Genomic DNA, 11669 nt, shown 5'->3' on the forward strand with positions numbered 1-11669 from the left:
TTACACTTTCTTCCTAAGGCTCAATTGGAATGTATTTCTGTTTCTGTAAGTAATTCCTGTGTGTTGCAATTCATTTCAGTCATAATGAGTCTGAAGATACATTTCCCTTAGCCTTGGTCTTTATGAGAAATTTCTATGGGGTCTCATTTCTGGTTGAGACTGCCACGAACGTTTGACTGTGATGGGGGAAAAAATCAAATTTGTTTGTTCTCATTGAAAGCTACACCAATAAAGTAAAGGGCTTTTAACACGATTCTAAACCTAATGTAGTATTTTAATTGTAATGTACTTCTTATTGCCTTTGTTATTAGCAGAAGGGTTTGGGGCCTGAGAAAATGATAAATATCGGGAGGTGACCATCTTTCCAATCTCAAAATTGGCCTTAGTAATGATATGGCTGTTGAAATTTGAGTACGAGTTTTTATTATTGTCAGATTCATTTAGTCATTGGGGTAATATTTTGACCTGAATATAATTTTGATATAAAAGTTTAGGTGTTGGATTACGTGCAGTGAAAATAAGTTAAGAATTCCAAAATTCTGATTTTTTTCAGTATCCCAAACTAATTTAACCCTGTTTAATCCATAAAGATAAGGATAATACTAAATGGGCACTGATTTAAGCATGAACAACACCAAATAATGGCATTTCCTCCTGACAAAAAGGAGACATAAATCATTAAAATCCATCCATAAACAAAATGATTTAGATTTTATTCTGAGACTTATCACTCAAAAGTCCTAAAAATGTTGTCACAATCACAAGGCCATTTATCACCTCATTCCTGGTGTGTCACTTGGAGTTTAGACTATTGAAATGAGCTCGCAGAATTTCAGAATTTTTTTCAACTTTGCATTTACATCCCTGTTGACAAGGGGTCCCCTCACCAATAGCATCACTGTAACATGATATAGGACGAGCCATGACAACTGCTCAGCGATATAACCATTTTATCCCGACAGAGACAATGCTGTTAACGCCCACATACTCATTTTATTTTTTTCACACTGAGTACAGCGAGTAAAAAGAGCCTTTTCCAAAGACTCAATTTTACGCGGCTCAGAGCGGGACTTGAACCTTGGACTTTCCGATCCGAAAAAGGCGAGTGTCATACCACTAGACCACATAGCCGCGCACACTAACAAACGAACAAAAAACCCCCAAAAAACTAGCAACGTCAGCTCATGTTGTACAAGTCTATGTCGAGACATAGGTGATAACAATTTAATTAAAACGATACATTTTTGAACTATTCTCACCAACAGCAATTTTCTCTAAATTATTGTTCTACGGAGACTGTGACATATTCCAGATTATTTGACTCAAGACACACGGAGACAATCTGAATTTCAATTTATTATCTAGATAATAATAATATTCATAAAAAAAATATGGCATAATTTGAAACGAGGTCATCAAGTCTGAGATAGACTGAAAACAAAACCAAAACATATTTTTTTTATATTTTGGCTAAAAAAAAAAAACAAAAAAAAAAAAAACAACAACCCGTCCTTCAAATATGATCGATTAAAATGACCCACATTTTACCCCCAAAAATTCCCAAACCTGGAACTTGGGACCAAAATGCCGCCTAAGTTCCAGGTTTGAGAGTTTTTGAAAAAGTGGGCGGGGGAATAATTTTAATCGATCAATATAATTCATAATTCGAAGGACGAGTTTTCTGACCAAATTTTTATAATATGTTTTTTCTTCTTTTCTTCAGAGTAAGGGATATTTGCTACGTCATCAATTTAGGTTTGTTCCAATCCGCGAGATTTAGATTTCAGACCATCTGAACTAAGGGGAGGTCATTGTGTAACAAGATAGAATTGATTTTAAAAATATCACCAGTATCCTATATTATTAAAGAAAAACAAAACAAAAAAACAAACAAAACAAAACATACAAAACAAAACAAGGAAAAAAACAAACAAAACAAAACAAGACAAACAAGAAAAAAACTCTAAACAAAATAAAAACAACAAACAAAAACAAACAAACAAACAAACAAAAACCAGATAAAAAATCCAACAAAACAGCAACTTCATATTGCTCCCCTCTCTCAACCTTCTCCTCCTCCTCCTTTTCCTCATCCTCCTCCTCCTCCTCCTCCTCCTCCTCCTCTTCTTCTTCTTCTTCTTCTTCTTCTTCTTCTTCTTCTTCTTCTTCTTCTTCTTCTCCTTCTTCTTCTTCTTCTTCTTCTTCTTCTTCTTCTTCTTCTTCTTCTTCTTCTTCTTCTTCTTCTTCTTCTTCCTGCTGTCCTTCTTTCTATGTATATATTCAAGTATTAATTTATTCCTTTTTCATTAATTTCTTTACTAAATTAATCCGCCATTCCAGACCAAAAGAGAATGGACTTGACCTTCACCTTGAGGGTCCCACACTTCCGGCCAAACGTCACCATAGCAGCAGCAGTCATCCAGTCAGCCCTATGTCCGGCAATCGCGTGAGTCCAGCCAGTGCGTTCAACTTCAGCGCCGGGGGACCCATTCGTCTGGAGGACATCAGCAAGTCTCGAGAGATGAGGGAACGCGTGGAGAGAGAACAGATGGAGAGAGAACGAGACAGGGTGGACAGGGAGAGGGAGAGACACTATTCGGCATACAGTAAGCTTGACAAAATCTTAAGAATAGAATTCAATAGTCTGATGTCACGTCCGCCCAGCAATGAGCAGCTTGGTTCTAAACAAAGAAAATCGAAACTTTTTTTTCTTTTCATGGCTAGAACTTTTAATTTCACATGTCATGTGATCAGAATGTACAAAATTCAAAACAGGATCAGATTTATAATGTTTTTCTCCTCTGGATACACTTTTATGCTCGTCGGAGAAGTATTTCATAAGGGCGCCATTGTTCCGATAGTTTAGAACCAGTTACTAAATTACTATGCGTCATTACGAGGGAAGTGACGTCACGACTGTTGAATCCTATTTGAGTTATTTACTTAATTATCCGAACCTGCGACTGTAGCTGAGCTCTAGCCCTTCGGTCTTGTGTCATAGCGAAAAAGGTGGATGTCTTTTGTAGTTGTTCCATTTGACTATACAGTGTGTTACTGAAGACGTGGGTGGAGGCCACAGAAACAAGTGTTTCGGCCATATAAGTGAGGGAATCCATTTATATTATCAAATATTGTCAAATAATAATTTTACAGTCCAAGGCTTCTAGCTAGCAGTTTAGTATGTATTCCATTTCACCGACCCTTGTACTACTACAGTCTTTCCATTCTATTTCAGGCTACAGATCGAACGAGTCATTTGAACACCTAGACAGGCTGGATGACGACTGGAGACACGTGGAAACGGTGAGTTCTTTGTTTCTTTTAGAGATGCATATAGCCTGACACTAGTACCCTCTAGGACTGGCAGTTTGACGTCATTTTCTAGGTTTGTGTAGCTCTAATCGTAGCCATCGTAAAGTTATAGCCTGACACTGACCAAATAATGACGTCAAAATGCCTGTCTTTTGCCACAAAAGAAAACAAATCGTGAGTTGTATTCAATAGTTCAACCAATGAAATAACTTGTTTCCTTGAGCTCTACTAACGACAACTCACTAGACGCTACACAAACCTAAAAAATCGTCAAACTGCCAGTCCTAGAGGGTTCTAGTGTCAGGCTATATGTTAACGATGGCTACGCTCTTATGCGCCTAAAGGGTGATGTGAAAAATACTATCACACTTCAATTTTAAAGAGTTTCCTTACTTAACAATATTAATAATGAACAATTTACTTCCTGTGTAGATGCTGAACTGCATTCTGGGAATGGTGGACAAAACCAAAAGAGCCATCGCGGTCCTTCAGGACAGAAGCGTAAGGGACAGGGAGGAACTGGCTCTCTGGTCAAGGCGACAAAACGATTCTGGACTCGACATTGGGAGTGACATCAAGAAAAGACAATCCAGTTCCTCGGACCAGATGGTTTACGCATTCAGGCAGACGGAAGACCGTGTCAGTGACGTCAGACGAAGAGCTGGTGAGTTTGGTTTTACTTCCGGGCATAAACAAAGGGAAAGGTGTGAGTTTGTGGCGAAGTAGTGTCTCGCTATAGATAGTATGCGCTTGGCTAAGAAGCTCAAAACGTTGCCATCCGGAAGTATAATTGTATAAACAATTGCAAAGACTTGAGTGACGTCAACTTCAAACTATCAATCGAAGAAATTGACGTCACTTAGGTCGTTGTTATTGCTTTTTGCCATCCACGTTTATGAGTAATTCTCACTAAACTGTATTATCCAGACTATAAACGATTAAGATTACACATAGTTTTGTGTGTTGGTATATTATATTTGGCTGGTGGATGTTATCAGTTTCTTTAAATAACGCAAAGCATCAATTGTTGTTATGATATTATTATTTCATTAGAGACCAGGGAACTAAATTGAGTGGCAATCGCTTTCTCATTTAAGCGATCACTTTCATCAATCTTTTTATTGTCAGATTTCAGACGAGAATTAATGGTAATTATTAATTTGCTCACATTGCCCCAAACACGTCAGTGTTGGCCTTGATTGACGTGTACTTATTTACATATTATCTGGTAAAGCAAATTGATTGCGTTTGTTGTTGCCATGGTAATACTCTCAAACAGATGCGATATATGTCCAACGCGCCAATGTTAAATGAAGGCCTGACCTGCAATGAGATGTCAGACTTGTGAATGTATGCAATTTGCCCTAGATTAAAATATGTTTAATCAAATTTGATACATAACCATCTTTGGGAATTTATAGAGGACATGCACTTACTTGAATATTTTGCCATTCGTCTATAACCAGAAGAGGCCGTAAATGACGTCAAACGCCAGGCAATGCTGGAACTCCAAAAGGCCATGTCAGCCGCCGACCAAAAAGCTCTAGACTTGGTGGCCAATGAGAGATCCAAGATGGAACGAGCCTTGTCCGATGTCCGAAAACAGACCCAGGAGGACATGATGAGAACTTTGGCACATCAGGAGGAATCTGCAGAGGTGAGGGATTTCTGACAAAATAGATTATTTTTGTCTATCTATCTCCATCTCTCATATAATTTAGATATGTTCAAAGCATTACTCGACTTGTGAATCACTGGGTATTTGATTGGATTGGTGTGTGAAATTGTTCGCAAAAGAAGTTAGAACTCTAGATATAATCAATCAACTTATAAATAGAGGCAATCAGTGTGTTGAGAATTAGATGGTGAGCATAAATCTAAGATTAAAGCTTAAGAAAAATGAAAGTTTTTTTTAAAAGATGGAACATTCTGTGGCGAAGTGACCGAGTGGTTAAGGCATTGCACTGTGATCCGGATGACCCGGGTTCGAGCCCCGCTTCAGGCACTTTGGTTTTTTTCCTTGAGTAAGATTATTAACCCCCAATTTTCTCACTTGGACAACATGGGTGATTCCTGTTGACATAGACATCTTGTTTGATGAGGTATCTATATTCCTTCGTGGAATGCCTAGGCGACAATGTCTTATGATGTCGTGGCGACAAAGTCATAATATATATTTTTTTTTTAAACAAGCGACCTAACAGGATTTTCACCTCGAGAGCAGGAATAGCAATGCATCCCGTAAGGTCTATGATTATCTACCTGTATTTGGATAAATTATTGGCGAAAATATTACTTTATTCCTTCGTGGAATGCCGAGACGACGATATCATAAGATATCTTATGATATCGTGGCGCAAAAGGCATAATTTTTAATTTTATTATTATAATAGCTTGGTTAAAATACGTATAACATTTTGTGACAGGTTATTTCTTCAAGCGTTGAATTAAAACTCAATTTATTTTTGTCATTTCTCCACACAGAGTTGCTGGAATTGTGGCCGTAAAGCCAGCGAGACCTGTAGTGGCTGTAACGTAGCCCGCTACTGTGGATCGTTCTGTCAACACAAGGATTGGGAGAACCATCACCACGTTTGTGGGAAGGCACACATCACCACCGTGGCTGAGGCTCGTGAACAGAGAAGAGTCACTCTAGCAGCGGCCGCTGCTGCCGCGGCAGCTACGGCAACCAATACCGGTGCAGCCACCGTGTCATCGACGGCTTACTCCTCATCCTCCTCATTGCCATCATCTTCATCCACCTCCTCAACATCTTTACAATCATCCTCCGCCCCGCCATCATCAGCTGTGACATCTGCCACAAGTTCCATGCCCGGCAGCAGTAATAACAATAGAGACTCTTTGACAATTTCCACTGACAGTTCTTCCTTACTCTCTTCATCGTCATTATCACCAAAATCCTCCCCCAAAAATCATATAACAACCACTGCAGCCAGTTCATCTCACCACGTATCTCTGACATCTTCAACCCCTTCTGTTATTCCAAGCCTGTCGGCAAAGGAGACCCTCACCGCCCCCAAGCCGTCAGCCCCAGCCATGTCCCCAATTTCCTCTCCGCGCAGCGGCCGACACGCCTCAGAGTCGACCCCAAACTCTCCAGCCCAGGATAGCGACTCCAACACAGCTGCTTAAGAAACTGGGGAATCAACGAGGACTCGAAATAAAAGGAAACACAGTGGGCATTCCCGTGGAATTTCGTCTACAGTGTAAAAGTAATTCATTCACAAGCTGCTTAGGCGGTTATCAAGAATGAATACTCCTAACTATTTATTTGGAACTCTAATTTCTTGATATGTTTGATATCCTGTTCCCATTTGGAGTTTTGCGAACGTCATTAGACGAAACGGAATCATTTCCTTGCCATTTACAGATTGTTATAATAATATTATACGTAAGCAGATTAACTGCTTCATATTGTACTACTCTTGGGGTTGGAAACACAACTCTCTGGTTGAGCACGGAAGGATAGTAGCACTGCCGCATACTGACAAAATGCATTTCTTAAATTTTGACCAGAAAACGTTTATTTCAAATATTGATTGATAAAGATGACCCAAACTTTGTGAAATCATCTCTAACCTGACACCTATGCGATGTTCCGACATTCAACAGAGCACTAAAAACGATACAGATAGCAGGTGTTAGTCTATTTCATGATTGATTTGTGAATGGGAGCGATCTATATTACCATTCCATGTGCTCGAGGTCATTGGTCACATTGAAATCTGTGCTCAAAATAACCCACATAGTGAAAAGTGTTCACAGTTTGAGAAATTATATCCAGCATCACAATTGGTTATTTTGCCTGGCGGGACTCATGGGTATGTTTACAAATTTCATAAACACAGAAATGTCCAATCGTTGGACAGCATCAAATCATGTGATCGATGACTCGGTTGGACGAAAACATGAATATAGATCGCTCCCATTTTGCAGTGATGGGCACATAGGAGGGTCTTTTTGTAAAAATATGACCTGAAGACCTGAAGGTCTATCCGATGAACTGACATCCATTTACTGTTCCAGGATTGGGTTTTTTATTTTGACCTGTCGGAGGTCATCTGAGTAGATGGATAATTGAAGTAAAAGTCCCCCCAGCCAAAATTAATATATAATATATATATATATATATATATATATATATATATATATATATATATATATATATATATATATATATATATATATATATATTGATGTTCGGCGGATCAAACCTCTGAAGTTCCAATTTTCACGATCTGCGGATCAAAACTCTGAAGTCTACATACGAGCTTTGCGCACCATGTTGTATTTTAGAGGTCTGATCCGCCCAAATAACGATCAGAATCATGACATATTTACACAGTTGTGTCGTGTGTGATTCATTGTTTTCCTTTCAAATAAATAAAACTGTGACAACATGTTTCTCTTCAACTACTACAGTATATTAAATAATATGACCAATGCGGCTAGGTGGTCTAGTTGTGTGGTGCTCGCTTTCGGATCGGAAGGTCCTGGGTTCGAGCCTCGCTCGGCGCATAGTTGAGTCATTGGAGCAGGCTCTTTACTCACATTCTCCCACCTTACTCAGGTATAAAATGAGTACCTGGCCGTTAACAGCGTTGTCTTTGTCCGAAAAGAGTATATCATCGCCTGACAGTGGTCATGTCCCGTCCTAAATGTTAAATGTTGCTCTTGACCAGGGACCCCTTGTAAAGTGCTTTGAGCACGTTTAGTGGATATTGCGCTATATAAAAGCTCAATTTTTATAATAATAACTATATATAAAATCTCGCGAGGTCTCAGGTTTAAGAGTTTTTACTTAGATGAGGGTCATTTAAGTCAATCGATATTTGAAGAACGAGTTTTGTTTTCTGGCTAAATTTTAAAATCAATACAAATTTGTTTTTCCAGAGTAAAGCAGTTAACTGGTCAATATAATTGGTGACCAATCTCAAATTGTCTCTACTGTATTGTATTTATAGTATGAAGGTAACGTCACTCGGGTCTTTGTTATTGTTTTTTGCCATCCACGTTTATGAGTAATTCCCACTTAACTGTATTGTCCAAACTATAAAAGTTCATGGTTACACAGAGTTTTGTGTGTTGGTCCGTTATACTTCCGGATGGCAATGTTGTGAACTTCTTAGCCAAGCGCATACTATTTATAGATAGTATGCGCTTGGCTAAGAAACTCGCAACATTGCCTGCCAACGGGAAGTATAACAGACCAACACACAAAACTATGTGTAACCTTGAACGTTTATAGTCTGGTTAATACAGTTTAGTGAGAATTACTCATAAACGCGGATGGCAAAAAGCAATAACAAAGACCTGAGTGACGTCAGCTTCATACTATCTATATAATTGATATGATATACCACATAATGTATGATATTGTATAATATATTATAATACAGAAACCTTGTGATGATACCATGTCATTGACTCACTCACCCATGGACTTTTACTCTCAATTTTTATCAAATGGAATGGAAGTAATGGAAGCTTAAATGTTATTTACAAGATGGACGTTTCGGGTTTTCCCTTTGTTAACAGAACACGATGAATGAAATAATAATATGTTATTTTTTGTGACTGAATTACCCATGAACTTTTACTCTCAATTATTATTGTCTTGCAATGGGAAATAACTAAATTAATATTATTCTGATTATTGGAGAAATACGCAATGTTTCACAATCGTATTTTGTTTGGTTTTAAAACGTGTAAGCGTGTGTGATTTGATAAGGGAATTTCCTGGTTGATAAACATCTGTCAAATTCACACACTCTCAAATCATTTCTAACATCAAATCATTTCGAATATTAAATAATGTCCGTAATTTCCAGAAAAAAGAAAATGTTAATGCAGATGTTGATGGTTGACGCTCGAAGTAAATAAATAAGAAAAGCCAGATGGCAAGGAAGCTTCAATTAATAGGTTTGAACAGTCATGACGTCACTTCCTTCGTTATGACGCATTGTAACTTAGTAACTGATTCTAAACTATCGGAACAATGCCGGCGGACGCTCTTAATGAAATACTTCTCCGACAAGCATAAAAGTGTATCCAGAGGAGAAATACGTTATAAATCTGATCATGTTTTGACTTTTACTTTTATACATTCTATCAACAAAACGCAATGAATGGAAAATGTTAAGTGAAATGATCGGTCTTGATTTTTATATTTCACTCGCGAAACACACTTGCTGTTTCTAATAACATCATGATCTCTCCGTTGTCAAAGGGCAAGACAAAATCAATGGCTGGGGAAGGGGGCTATGTGTGCTGGGGGAGGGAGGGGGGGGGGGGGGCTATGTGTTAACAGCAAATTATTAATTGTAAATAGTGTGGACTTCACACAAATATTCAATCCTCTCGGCATTTATCTCCTTTTCATTTCTCTCGACCCGTTGTGATATTACTTTGAATATAATAAAATAAATAATATCATCATTATCATCCCTATTTACAGATGGTATGTGAATTAATGTATGATTGACGATGAAGAATAATAATAATAAAATATCTTATCATTTTATCGAAGTACATTTTTATTAATATATTACTATTGACACGAAAGAGGAGATAAATGTGACCCTTCGGCTCAAAACGGTATTAAGTCGGGATGGTTAAAATGATAAAAAATGAATTTATAGCCAGAAATATCAGACTTGTGTTGAGTTTGTATGTTTTATTGAGGAGAATGGATACCATATTCTAGGGTGCTAATGCCAACAGTTTATAGTTTTGATCAGTTTAACATTAAATTCGGCTTTTAAGCATACGGTTCGTTCCGACATAATACCGTTTTGAGACGATGGGTCACAAATAATATTGTCGGGGACTGATTCTAACCATGCTTACATCAGATTTGCCCACAACAACGAACATTTCGTAGAAATACGAACTTTTGGCACCAGCTGCTACAGGACTGAATTCGCCTCTTTGACTCAATAAATCTTGTTGAAAAGGAAAGTTTAGCTACTTAGATCCTATACTCAGAGTTTTGGAACATCCTGAGGGCAAATTATTTATTTCTAAAGCCATTTAAAGTGACTTTTCCCTTTTCCCACCCTTTTCCCCCTATAAACTACGAATTTTGGAAATTTCAAGTTGGCAGTTCTGGGTTACATTAGGTGTGTTTGCTCAATTATTTATAGTTCAAATTCAAGGGTGACAGGGCGTACACTATGGCGCTTTATATGATGTATTTGTCCCGTCCTACATGTTAAATGTTGCTGTTGACCAGGGGCCCCTTGAGCGCTTTGAGCACATTTAGTGGATATTGCGCTATATAAAGCTCAATTTGTAAGGAGTCGGGCAATAACCGGTTATCTATCGTGCTCTGTTTAAAATTTTGGCCAGAGAAGTCGTCCTTCAAATATCAATCGAGTTAAATCACCCTCACATTGGCAATAAAAGAGTTGGTTGGTTTTTTGTTTTTATTTGGGGCCAAGATAAGGGTCATTTTTAAATCGATCGATATTTAAAGGACGAGTTTTCTGATCAAATCTTTAATAAATACGCATTGTTGCAGAGTACGGAAGTTAACTGGGTAATGATCATTATAATAGTGTTACATGTCTAGTTTTTGATGTGCCAGCGTATAACATTGATGAGCGCTTACAGTGATTTAGTGCGGAACTATAACGCTACAAATCTGCCCTCAACCCGGTGCAATGCATTTAAATCCCTGGGTAAAAAACTTTACTTACATTACCTCACTTGACTTAGGTAAGATTGTGCACTTGGCTATTGGCAATTGTACATTTTGTGAGAGTGCTAGAAGTACTAAAGGGTGCCCAACAGACGGCTGTCTTGTGGTATAATTAATTTATAGTTTTTAGGAACATTCAAAATGACGAAATTGTGGAGATGCGCTTTATAAGCTTGCACATTTTTGTCTTTTTATATTTTTTGTTGTCGTGTCACTCTTGGGTATGAGCAAAAACAAATAATATGAGTTTTCACATCGACAATGTACGTGTACGGTTAGAATCAGACACCGAATATATGAATTATTTACCATAATTAACTCTGTTTACAATTTTGTTGATGTTGTTGATAATGATAATGATATATTATAATATATGATAACATTTGGTCAATTTTGTCGATTTTGATTAGTCACCTAGGTACTTTTCTTCCAGTAAATTATTTAACTATGACTGAATGATTGAAATGGTACGGAGAATTTTTTGTTTCATGTTAAGACAACCGGAATCATGATAAAGCTCAGTTGGTAGAGCACCCGCTTCACACGCAAAGGGAGCGAGGTCGAGACCGAGTGAAGTCGAGGTTTTTTTTCCTCAGCCCCCCCCCCCCCCCCCCCCGCGCACCTTGCTATAGAC

At 38.0% G+C, this 11669-nt stretch overlaps 1 protein-coding gene across 4 annotated transcripts in view; it reads left to right on the forward strand.

Moving 5' to 3' along the window:
* The window catches only part of LOC144977645 (protein CBFA2T1-like), a 41224-nt gene extending 34623 nt beyond the window's left edge, over window positions 1-6601 (forward strand). For all 4 annotated transcript variants that reach the window (XM_078923061.1, XM_078923062.1, XM_078923063.1 and 1 more), the window contains 5 exons: window positions 2341-2606; window positions 3236-3303; window positions 3745-3976; window positions 4779-4969; window positions 5797-6601. In XM_078923061.1, coding sequence (XP_078779187.1) covers window positions 2341-2606; window positions 3236-3303; window positions 3745-3976; window positions 4779-4969; window positions 5797-6465 — 1426 coding nt within the window. In that variant the 3' untranslated portion in view covers window positions 6466-6601. The remainder of the gene's footprint in view (window positions 1-2340; window positions 2607-3235; window positions 3304-3744; window positions 3977-4778; window positions 4970-5796) is intronic.
* The last annotated feature ends 5068 nt before the right edge of the window (window positions 6602-11669 follow it).

This window comes from Berghia stephanieae, chromosome 7, assembly GCF_034508935.2.
Source record: "Berghia stephanieae isolate SIO BIC M18660-M18661 chromosome 7, UCSD_Bste_1.3, whole genome shotgun sequence".
NCBI lineage: Eukaryota > Metazoa > Mollusca > Gastropoda > Nudibranchia > Aeolidiidae > Berghia > Berghia stephanieae.